The sequence below is a fragment of the Schistosoma haematobium genome, chromosome 1 (genome assembly GCF_000699445.3).
Source record: "Schistosoma haematobium chromosome 1, whole genome shotgun sequence".
NCBI classification, from domain to species: Eukaryota; Metazoa; Platyhelminthes; class Trematoda; order Strigeidida; family Schistosomatidae; genus Schistosoma; species Schistosoma haematobium.
The window spans coordinates 37,568,907-37,582,181 of NC_067196.1; the positions used below are offsets into that span (position 1 = coordinate 37,568,907).

Consider the following 13,275-nt stretch of genomic DNA (forward strand, 5'->3'; position numbering starts at 1 on the left):
TTGAAGCCGATGTTCTCATTTTGACTTTAATTATATACACTAACTATATGATACAGTTGTGATTATTTTGTCAAGACCTTTCAACCTATCATATGCTGAAATATTAGAAAATTAGAGTAGTGCCGCTATAGTAGATTTGTCTTGTTTATTCAGAAAATGAAGTATTGATTATATTGATACCTATGCATCAGAACATATATCCATTAAACACTTGGAGAGGAATTGCTTTTAATATTTCACATTTCTAACTACAAATCTTTTACTATTTGTAAAAACGTTTATTTCTAGTTATATAAATATATATACATATATCAGATGAACTTAAAGAATAAGAAGCATGAAATGATATTGACACTTAAAATCTAGCAGAATGTAAGTCAAGAACATGCCTGCATCCATACAACTATTTTTAAGCAACATCCGAAATCTCTAATCACTGATTACAATTACGATACGGGTGTTATGTACATACAATTCATATTGAGACGTGACTCATACAAATAGTTAATAAGATAAATAAATGTCTTCTTTCGGATGATGATACAGGTTAGTTGGTCAACTAGTAATAAATTACCATTTTAAACAATTGAATGACCCGAAAAAAAAACGTATTGAATCTAATTACACTACATGGTAAGAGGTGAACACTTGTATAACATCTATAGTAGGTAAAGACAAATAATAATATCCAGTTTAGTACTCCGAGTTTACCTCAAGTTGTATCATAGATCTCTTTGTCATAGATTTACTTTTATTAATGATTGTGTTATGGGTGAAGTTCTGTAGAATTTATTGCAACAAACATCTTTTATTAATAGAATGAGGGTTCATAAAGATTGTAGTAATTTAATAGTTGGATTCATGAGTCGATCTAAGCTAGATCACCATGGAAAACGTGGGAGCACTAGACGACTGTTTCATTCTAGTATGGGATTACTCAGCAGTGCGCATCCACGATCCCCCATTCCGATAATCATCATGTGCTCACTATATCCTTACACACAATATTTCTTTTATGTATTACTACTACTATGAATTTGGTGTTCATGGTGTTATGCCAATGAGGTGTGGAAACTTGGACCGATACATATATATGCTTAGTTCTACATTGTAGCTGACTGCTCACCAGTGACTGGCTCTAAAATGTATTTCCTGCAGTCCTAGTGAGAAGCCGTAACCAGTGGAGTTCAACCGTGTCTGTTGTGAGGCAGTCACTTACTGAAGACAGTGGAAGATGGCCGTGCAATATCCTGTATTGGTTCAAGTTAGACATTAACACCGTTGGATGCCAGCCGGCTCAGTGGTCTAGAGGTTGTGTTCGCACGCGAGACCGAAGGTCCTGAGTTCGAGTCGTGCTTGCAGAACCATAGGTGCGCACCGCTGAGGAGTCCTATCCTAGGACGAAACGTCAGTCCAGTGCTTCCAGGTTTTCCATGGTGGTCTAGCTTAGATCGATTCATGAATTCAACTACTAAATATATTTTACCTATTGTCAGAGATCCTAATAGAATGATTAATAATTTATGGGATATTATTATAAAAAATCACCACCTTGTTGTAATTGGGATTATCGAATCAGTAGACAAATACACAGACGAAAAACGTAATATAATCTTATGTAATCATCACTCAGTTATGTTGAATAAACTTAGAAGACATGTTTTGGTTCTTATGCGAAGATTTCTCACTAATCAACTGTTTATTAAATTGTATGTTTAATTGTCTTTAAAATCTGAAACATATCTGTTTTATATGCTATTACAATAGGTCTATTCAGAGCATTTGATCAACTGTTCAACTGACAGACTGTTGCGTAAATATTTATATAAACTATACATCTTTATATGGATGATGGTTCCTGATAATTTACTTAAATATTTAATAGTATTAGACATAAATGTACATATTTACTGTAGTCCATATTTATAATGGAGAAGCACTAGATATGATTCTAGCAGTACTGTTATATCCATAGTACTATTGCATATACTTGAAAACAGGAAACATAACAATTCCCACAACGTGAAGTAAAAGTATAAAGATTCGTGCAAATGAACATTTACTGACTATCGAAAAACACAACATTAAACCAAATGCACTCATTTATATATTGATTTTATACAAAACTGATCATTCATTGATAAACATCATATAAATGGGGAAATAAGTTTATTATAAAACAAACACAAAGTTTACATGGAATAATATCAAGAACATGATTGTTACATTGGAAGGAAGTTCGCACTGAACATAATATACACTTAATTAGTGTGAAACATATTGACTTGAAATAATGTTACACTGGGAAATATAAACTTAATACGGTAATGAATAAAATGTTACACAGAGGATGAAACTAATGTCACACTAATGATAAAATAGTTTTATACTAAATAAAGTGCTACGTTGAGAATAAAGCAATATCAAAATGTCACACAGAATAACAATTACTTTCACGAAATGATATATTGGGTTAGAGAAAAATGCTAACTATGTTGATCAATATCCATGGATATTAATTGAAATCCATTTTCGGCTATTATCAAAAATTAGTATCCAGCTCTAGAAATGAAGAGCCATCCGGAGAGGGAACTGGGCACTAAAACATCTCATTTTCAGATGTAGATATGTACGAAATACTCAATACGAAACTACGCATAGTAAGAAGCAATAGAAAACACTAATACAACTATCTTTTTAAGTCATTCATCAATTAAGGTATTAAGATCTACCAAGCTTTAATCTTATTCGTGGTATCACCGATCCTATAAAAAGATTTCATGTGAATAGAATATTTAAAAAAGTCTAGACTCTTTCTATTTCTATATTTTTTATATTCATATTGATTGAGTCATACTCACAGGGATACAGGAGAAAACAGTCAGTAGAACTCATAAGTTTCTATACTGGCCAGACCAGAATACTCAAATATAAATTAGAACTAGTGAGTTAGTAACGTAAAACCACCAGTCGCGTTAATTTTCTGTTTGAACCCTTTATAATATATTACCTTTATCAGCGCTTTTTGTCTTTTTCAGTAAATACCTGATCCCAATTTTTTCTCATATTACTCTACATCATAATGAAAGGAATTCTCATATTTATATGCAATCAATAGCCTGAAGTGTTCTGTATCGTGTGGCCGAGTGAGGTTTACAAGAACCAAAGTACCACCGCAAAGCTTTGCGAACTAATATCGAGACAGAAAAACTGGTCGGTTAGCGAACTGATATACTACCCATTTCTATAGTAGCTGACCACCTTTCACCGCAGTTGAAACCATCAACAGCAGGTGCGTGTCAATAGGGATATTTAGAGAAATAGTGACAAGTAAAGACAGTTCCGAAAATGTCATGAGTCATTTATAAGTATCCCTCTAAGGCATTTGGTGGTTTAATCACTGAACGATATTCAACACCTGTCAAGGGATTCTGATGAAAGCTCGCTAGCAACTTTAACTCGATCAGTAGTGTTCGAGTAGTGTATTTACAATGTTTTGTAATTTGTTTTTCAGTGACACAGTTATAAGACACTTGACCAACGGAGTTCAATCCGCCTTAAAGTCAAGAAATACTACTACTGTAGTGTGTCAGTAGCTATGTTTAAGTTCAAGAACCTGATAATAGAGGTGTTACAGGAGTAATTATGACAAGAAATTCATGAGAATTAAGTGTAAATTAATAATGCGGTGAAATAGACAAGTAACGAAAGGAACTGGAGGACACAATCTATTAGTAGAGCCAACCTTCCCTAATTAGCAGATAGCGAACAAGATATTATAAAGCTCGCGCGGTTATATATCAAGTCCCAATCAATCTACCGCTATTATCATACATCGTATTGTTATCATCATTATGATCTCAATTACCTAAACGAAATTTCTACCATGCATTTAATTCAAATGAGTTGTTTTGTTACACTGATTGCAACTCGACATCTGACAACAAATTTTTCTACCATTTTTAAGCGATCCTACCAATCTAAAGTTGATGCATTTTCAAATGCTTAGGCCGTAACAGATGCGGAACTACACATTTTTAAACAAAACGTTGTCTAGTTTACTAGCACAATTAATCTTGGTCACTTTAAAATAAATATAGACTTATAATAATTTTTTGTTCCAATGTTCATTCTTTGAATATTCTATGCGAATTTTAAGGTTCCAATCGGAAATAATTGACGCATTATAAATGACCTTTTTAGAAGGGCAAAATAAACTAAGATTCAATTAAACCCATTCTTAAAATACAGAATCCCCAGGAGTTAGCTTAGGAAGAGATTAGACTTTCTAACAAATAATGCGCGACTAATTAATGAGAATAACGCAACTGGATTTACATGATTTATAAATCAACTTTGTATTATATCTCATATTGATAATCAGTTGTTCGGAAAAAATGACATCTCGTAAAAGTATGTTAGAAAAGAAAAGCACAAATCAAAGGAAAAGTGAACTTGTTTTAGGATGGCAAGGATAGTAGTAAAATCACTGTTGGTTTTTTTTCATTTCAGTCTTTATTACCAGTACAATAGTTTGATAAATCATCAATAGTAGGTGGTAATCATGAATCTTAGTAAATATGAGAGCATAACTGACAAGAGAATAAGCCTCAATATGTGGATAGATAACAACTCTTTAATTTGACTTTAAAGAGTGGATAGTGAGATGTGTAGTTTTGAACATGAAATCGATGTATTGAGTGTCAACTTTGAGAGGAACCAAAATAAAATGAGGAAAACAATAGCGAATAATAACTTTGACAAGGATAACTCAGAATAAAGCTGTTCACCAAAAAAGAGGAAACTAATGACTTTACAGAACGAAATAAATCGAAAACATAAACAAGTATATGAGAATGACAGAAATTTAATGTCCATAAGAGCCAACAGCAATAACAAAAAATTTCAGCTCCACACTTCACAAACTTCCCTTGAATTGATTTGTGATAAATATATAAACAAAATAGATTAATATAAAGGACTTGGTGAAGCACTATCACAAAAAGCTTCACGTATGCACACGGAAGTGGCTGTGAAAAGTCTGTGTTCGAAGTAATTTACCAAGAATTGAAGGATTTCTCCAGCAGTCAATATTCTGATGAAAACTCAACGAATCCATGTAACTTATTTTAACAATTTACTGGCTTGTTCATTAGCCTTTTTAATTCGTTCAGCATTTGACTTAGCCTAAAATAAAACGCATCACAGTAAATTTTAGACAAATAAAAAACAAACTTAATATCAGTGGACAAAATGAGTGGACCAAGTATCCGGTCCTGAGATTACTCGAAAAAAGTATGAAACTAGCAGTTGTGGTTAGGGAATAATGCACGCCATGTTGTAACGACAGATGGACAGTCACATAAACCCTTTATTTAAAAAATAGAAATGACGTTTTTATGGGTAGCAATGATTTATTTGACAAATTTGCAGAAAGTGAGACAAGATTTCGGAATGTATCAATTTTATGGGACATGAGAAAAATAAGAGTAAACTAATGGAAATAAATTATTCACCTTTAAAGGTTAGTTGTGAATACTACATTTATTAACACAAAGATTAGAAAACACTTTACAGCTTAGTGAGTGAAAAGTTCATATGCTTTTAGAATGCAAATAAGTCCAGATGGTGTGCAATAATAGTCACTGATTCGATAAAGCACTTAGCTTTGAAATACTGTCTTCAATTACATTTAGCATAAACTAATAGTAGAGGGAAGATCAACCACGTGAAAAATCGTATTCGATAAACACGACACAACTTACGCACTATCCCAAAGTGGATGACAATGTCTAGCTCCACAAACCTTTACAGCTGCAATTTTCCACGCTTACAACTGCTGGTATTTTGGGAACAGCTGAAAAAAGTGTGCCAACTGAGGTTGGCTGCTGAAGAAAAGGTATTTTTACAACCACAAACATTCTATCCGAATCACACTATTAGAACTACTTTTACAAGTAGGTTTCAACCTTTTGTGATAGACTGCTGGTGATAGTCAAGATGGATGTTCGTCTAAATAGTTATGACCCGATAGTCAAGTGGCAAAAAATATCGATCTAGACACACTGATACCGAAAGTGATTTATGCCCCACTACCATCCTTGGTCCCATTGCAAAGTTAATCTTGTAAGAATCTACTACGTGTATAACGTGTCAGGTCGAAGTTTTCGTATGATTGCAAAACCTAGCCACTCTGAATTAGGAATTTTGTCATTGTCTCTGAAAGACTCTTTAATTACAGTGAAAATAGTGTGAATAATATCAGCACGATACACCTGAGAAATTAAAATCTACTAAAAATAAATATTTTGGAACGATAGCTTTAGCGACTTCATGTTTTTGCGCTTTTAGTCACAAACTCCTGTATGACACTTTGATTCATGAGCTCAGGTAAAATAAGCAAGTGAACCCTTTATCTTATGGTGATGCGGAGTGAATGATAGTAACGTTAGATTAGTATTGAACAATTTATGACTAAAGAGACTGGAGGTAACCTAACCTATTGATTTGAGACATCCAGAATGCAAGATAATAGTATTTAATTTATTTCAAAAAATGAGTAACACTTAATAAATACTCTCTAACTATCTAGAATATTCATAAACAACAAATGAGTAAGATTTAGTTTTGTTCTTACTTCAACTGTATCCTTTATCGTCTACGTTTTCGTTATCACCTATTCCCTCATTACACTGTCATTTTTGTTTTGCGTGGCACACTTCCTTAAAGACATTCTACTAAGCACTTGAGTTGTAAATAAGTACTGTAAGGCTAAGAATTCATAGTTTAGTCTTTAGAAGTCGGGTGCTACATCTCTACGACAACTTGAATCTTGACGTTATGGATCACAGAAGCAACTTCAAAAGGGCAACCAATCTCTTACACAGACCCATAAAATAGTTGAAGAAATCTTTTGGATGAGAAAATAACAAGAAGACTACGTACCTTGATCTGTATTCGCTCAACCTGAACATTTTGCTGATTAATTTCACTACCCATGTCAATAGCCATGTTACGAAGATTTCCGATCATACCAGAAACCTCCTGCAAATTTTGGTCCATTTCATCTTCTCGTGCATCATTTGTAATTCTAAAATGGGCAAAAACAGACTTCAGGAGACCTGGAGTGATATAAAAGACTTAAAGTTGCTTTAGACCATAATATTGACACCAAAGCATCAGATTAACATAAAGTAAATGCCAATTTTATAACGCATTTTATTGGATTGACAGAGGATCTTACGTAAATCCATGCATGCTTAAAAGGCTCGATATATTGTTAATCACTTAAATCAAAAATATAATCCATAAACTTGACCACTGAAAGTCTTAATCGATAGCACCAGTAAGCCCCGGTGGTCAAGGGTATGTATGAAACTTTGTATAACCCACGTAAAACTTGGACAACCGCAACATAATATAAGAGTTTACTGAATACAAAATGTTGCCCAACGAAGCTATGGGACATTGGCTAATGAAACAACCGGCAATCATACATAGTAATCATTCTTTTCAATAGTTTCAATGACTGGTGTCCATTTCAGTCTGATTACTTCAAATTTTTTTCAATTACGATCAAATCACCTTGTTGACTGAGAAAACAGAAAAGCATTCATAATGACCTAAGTTTTTCTCAAGTACGGCTACAGGAATTATCAATTACTTAACTAGTAACACTACTAAGTATTGCTCATCCTAATTATCAACCTTTACAAATAATTCAGATTCAACTCAAATACATCTAAAAGTAAGAACGCAAACTGATACTATGACTCGGGATAGATATTTTAACTTTAATGATTACATTAATATTAGCAAAAAATACAATTGTGCAATACAAACCTTTTATACAACATACCGTGTAATATAACCACCAGTTGGACCCATGCCGTTTTGATCCACAATTATTCGAGGTCCGTCCCCACCCCGCATATCCTCATCCTTTAGTTGTTTGGTATAATCATCTTTCTTTTTAACTCTAAAGGACATTATAATGAGTAAATCATAGCTTACTTATAAAGTCATTAAAACTGGATGTACATGTGCAAGATAGAGGCTACTACTAATACAGAATAAAATGTTGCTCTATACTAGCTCTTAATTTTAATACGCAAGGATAAGACATTGAATTTTCACAATTGCTTTGAGTGTTAAAAGTATCTTCTGGAAGGTTATTTAACTTAACTCAATAAAGTTAGAAAATATTATGCTTACACTTGCTCAATTATTATTTTTCACCAAATTTGTTGACGAACAAAATTAAAGTTTTAATAAAACTGTTAATGTGGATTTTATCACATACATAGTGGATGATGATAACCTATAATTTAAATGAGTCGTACAAAACTTGAAAGAATGAAATAACTATGATTGACTACGTTGAGATATAAAAATTTTCACACAAATGGTACAGAATAATGGTTATATACATAGTCGAGAGTTGTCTGTCTCAGAAATTAACGGAAATTAACTAGATCATATAATTCTACAAATTAATGTCGCACGACCAAGTGAATAACTGAACCCTAACATCTACTGTTTTGTATTATTCGATTTGATTACAACTTAAAACCAGTCTTGTGAGGAACGTCACGTACAACTTTGACTGTATCTATTTTATTTACAATAACACATCCAATGGATTTCTACCGCATTACAGTAAATAATGCTCGTAGTGCAATCTTATTTCTTCTTGTTTTTATATTAACTAAAGGTATTCCAGAGAATAACAATTTCATTAACCGGTCCTTCACTTACATAATTTAGCTCAATTTGATAGTTAATTTTTGCCTTTGTCAAGCTAAGATTTCATCAAACCTATGACGCCCTGAAACATGGGTATTTACGAATAAATTTATGTAACTAGTTCCATGATCACCATTTATCGCCTTAATTGCATTTTCTAACCAGTGAATAAACTGCTCATCAACTGAGCTTAAACGAGGGAAAAATTTGTCAATTAGTCTTCTACATATTGCCATTAAACCTTAGGAATGTGTACAGCAGCAATCATAACATTTTGTAAGTAATCACAATAAAATACTAACAGACTTACTTATTCCAAGGCAACACGCAAAGTCCGCAGCATTTGTTTAGATCATCCAGATTCTTCTCAGCATCCTTCATGTCTTGATTAATCTGATCCATACCCTCATTTATGCGATCCAATTGTTCTGAAAATTTCAAAAAAACTTTCTATGAGTTTATAGTATATTTGTAAGCAAAACATAAGGCAGTTGGGTATCGACACTTAAATACAGGTAAAAAGAAAATCTGACCATCAAAAAAATAATACAGAGATAACGAAAACAATGAATCTGAGTCTAAAGATATAATTGTAGTCTATCATATATGTATGGTGTAGTTTACAATATTTTTTACTAATAATACACAGCAGGTTCTCTTGGACAAGACACAACACTTTGTCTAAACCACCTATCCATTAAAAAACATTCACGATATAGTTAACATCCAACTTAGACAACAGCTTTACAACATGAAATGTACAAATTGTGTCACAACATATATGTGTAGCCTTACCGCCTTGATCATCTAACATGACCAGTGTAGAAATCCCTGCCTCTTTGGCCTAAATATTACATAAACATTTAGCATATCATTTTCTCAACTTTGATCAATTATTATCATAGATGTAAAAAGACTCACCTCCTCACATAAAGCCATCATCCGTCGAGAGGCTTCCAGTGACTAAAATGTGCAAAAAATAAGATTAAGACGAATAACAAGAGTTGGAAAGAGACCTGACAAACTAATTGAAAAACATTAGAATGTGGAAATTAGTATAATAATTACACCATATTATAACTTTTTTTCTCTCAAAAATGCTTGTACGAACATTTGAAGGGAATATTAAATTACATGAAATAATTAGTGCTTGATTACAACAAAACTATGTAAAATTTAATTCTGCAACTACGTCACTTGTGACGACTTTTAAATAAGACTAACCACGGACCTATATAAACTGAAGAACACTTGATGAAAACTATTTTGTTAGGTTCCTTATACATATTTTTGGCAACAATGGGGTAACAAGCAACAACAAAGTTCAACCGTGAAAAAGAATGGGACACCTACATCCGAGGTTGTTTCGTCAATCTTCCTTTGAAGAAGTTCTACTTCTGTCATGGGTCTGATAGTTCCATCGTCTAACTGCACCTCATCATATCCACAAACAGGATGGCGAGATTTTTGCGGCATTTCACAGTTAGTACACCCAAGTTGAATAAGGAAAAACGCTAGTTTAATATGAATAGTTACATAATTTGTGGTGGAAATATTAGGCGTTAATTGCAATGCAGAAATATAAAGTGTCGAGAAATTCCACTATCCATTAAGGACAGGGCACAATTATTCCCAAATCAACCATTATTTTCATTAAATATTAAGAAACTAAACTATGGGAGACTAGTCATAACATTTTAAATGTGTTTGGCCACAAGCAAACTTGGTTATGATTGGATGGGTAAACGATCTACGAATAACAGACATATAGGAAGACAGACAACCACATTTTCAGTTTGAAAATCTATACTACTACCAAAAGCAACAGTATGATATTTAAAGGACACTAAATTTCAAATGAAAGTCAGGCTACAAACGCCGGCACAAACTAAATAACTCTTCAAAAGCATAAAACCTTTAGTAACAAAAATGCCGGTGACAATTTTGTAGAAGTAGTCAGTACCTCCGTAGTATCAAAAACCTTGTTTAGGAACTAACATGAAGAAATAATGTTTATATCTGGATCGAAATGAGTTAGTAGGCCACAAGAAAGCAGAAACCACATAACTCGTAAGAAAACATTCAGAACCCAAATGGCGAAAAGCAAAGCAATCTAAAGATGGATATGATGTATTGTGATACTCATAGTGCTTGACACCAATAACAGGCCAAACGATGGGCAGTTACATTGAAGTTGTTATTCGTAATCAAATAAAATGATGAAACTATTTAACGGCTGGTAGAATCAATGTGCGCAGCAAGTAGCCATGATTTTGGGGACGGTTTTAGTTTGGAAACAATAGCTGGAAAGATTACAAAACCTCTGCTTAAACTTAAAAAACGTGTTGCGCAAGATATTGATACATTTGACAACAAAAACCAGTGGGAAGAAATGAACTTAATTCTGTCTGACGCAAGTACTAAAAGTCTCGGAATACCAATAGTACTCATTCTGTCCAGTCAGTATTTTCGTGTATTTAGAGTTGTCCATATGCTGATAGCAGTGTAATCGACGAGACCAACTATTTATAGGAGACCGGATTGTTGTAAATTAATATGGATTACCTTTAAAGTCGTCACGACATCAGCCTGCTACAACCACATGGAAACACTCCTCCTAACTGACGATACTAGATGGCTCATGACCGATAACATCTAGAGAACTGACTATATCTGTCACGAAAACTGTGGTTCAGGGGTTCAACGTAAATCCGGTCATAGTGGCTGGCATAACGACTCAATCCGACAATAACTATACCCCAGAGAAAGTAGTCTTGCACTACATTCCTAAATCACCAATTGAACAACCCTCCATATTTGGTAGTGCATCTCGCGTTAGTGAAGACTTACTAGTTTGCTACGTAGCGTTTAGAATGTATCATCTCTCTAGTCTGTCTTCAACTAGTAAGACGCTTCTATAGGATTCAGAATTGATGGCTGAGATGGCGTTCTGCACTTCATGTTAAACTCCAAAGCAATATAATATTAAAAACCACAGAGGGGCACAAATGTTTGCGACAAAGTTCTATCTTAATATTTGTTTCACGAACTACACTATAAACTTATTTGAAGTAGAACAACAAAGGCGTATTTACGTCCTTGTGTTTACGGTACATTGTCAAATCGTGAGCAATACATCTGGAGCATGTGCATTCATTTTGAATGTCACAATAAGTCATCACAACAATTACCAAGATTAAATGCAAAGAAGGGGATTAACAATGGTCCGTCAGGATTAGAATTTCGACATGTTGGCTTAGTTAAAAGCCCGAGCTGGTAACTAGACCACACAAATTCGAAGTAATTATGACTTTACACTACCTGAGAGCCTAAACAGTAAGTGGGCAGTCTATTACCCTAAAGCTGGAGATGAATTTCCGGGAATATGTCATTACAGCATGCACGTAAACTAGATATTTAGAGTGAACATTATGATGATCTGACCCATCTAACTTAAACGAAGAACCAGGAGCCTTGTTTTCTATAAAACACACAAGTTCATGGAAAACAAAGACTGATTAGATATAGGTTACATCTCACTTATGTATCACCTCAAATATAATACCTTGATTGAGCATCCAGTCCGTCCCACATTTTGACTGCACATATCAGACAATTATAAGCAAAGGCTAAAACTATTGAAGACTGGTGCAGGACACGAGCTCATACAAGCAACTTGTATCTTTAAGAAGTCGTTTTTTGGCTTTTTTCTAAAACTAATCTACGGAGCTCTCACCATATTCGAAGTACACGATCGAATAACCACAAAATTTATGTTGTGGTCAGCAAGTGCAAAGCATCACCCTAAAAAGTAGCCCTACATTTATTTACTAGACATTCCAAGGAAAATGTGGAGCTTGTTAGCGAACATTGGAAAGACAGCCTACGACCACAGAATCCAATACTAAAGAAATGAACAAAGAGACTCCTTAAGAGTTATGTAGTCAAAATGCTCTGTGAAAGAACAGACCTCGTCAGTCGTTTGATTCATCTTGAACTTAATCTGCTCATACTCGGTCATAGGAACCTGGGATTCGTCCATCATCGAACTCATCAGTACACCCCAGAGATCGCGCCAATTAGCTCAAATCGACGAGTATAAACAATCAAAATTCAAATGTAAGTGTAAACTGGCTGAACTATCCGTCGAACATTTAATGTGACCGAGTGTAATAACATCTTTAGTAAGACGTGAACCAGCTGCTCATTCTGCGATTTAATTCTAGTCTTCAGTCTTCAGTAAAAGGATAGAAAATCTATCGACCTAAATTAGTCCTTGCAGTTTGTAACACTGTGGAGGTTCAATCTCGTTTTGGACATAAGAGAAGGTGTTGATACTTCGTGTTGCGGTAGGCAATTCTAGTAATTCACTAGTCGGTGTGAGAAACGAAACTCTAGAGGTAGATTATTTTATCTCGGTTTTTGAACTTTCTTCGAATGTTCTCTCAAATGATCAGTCCTAGACGTAAGGAAAATCTAAGACATATTAATACCAAAGTCATCGTTCAGTCTACGATATGCCAATACTAG

At 34.0% G+C, this 13,275-nt stretch overlaps 1 protein-coding gene across 4 annotated transcripts; it reads right to left on the reverse strand.

Annotated features, from left to right (window-relative positions):
- Positions 1–2,100: 2,100 nt before the first annotated feature.
- On the reverse strand, positions 2,101–12,966 carry SNAP25_1 (Synaptosomal-associated protein 25; the record flags this gene model as incomplete). Of its 4 annotated transcripts, none has more annotated exons than XM_051217649.1 (7): positions 12,716–12,966; positions 9,667–9,708; positions 9,541–9,589; positions 9,056–9,173; positions 7,859–7,978; positions 6,946–7,090; positions 2,101–5,187 (listed from the first exon to the last, which is right to left on the reverse strand). In XM_051217649.1, the coding sequence occupies exons 1-7, from the start codon at positions 12,797–12,799 to the stop codon at positions 5,125–5,127; spliced, it is 621 nt and encodes a 206-aa protein (XP_051073952.1). In that variant the 5' UTR covers positions 12,800–12,966. The 4 variants fall into 4 exon arrangements, with proteins under 4 accessions (XP_051073952.1, XP_051073954.1, XP_051073953.1 ...); XM_051217651.1 differs by lacking the exon at positions 9,541–9,589 and adding an exon at positions 10,099–12,673; XM_051217650.1 differs by adding an exon at positions 10,099–12,673 and having other exon boundaries at positions 2,101–7,090.
- Between the last annotated feature and the right edge of the window lie 309 nt (positions 12,967–13,275).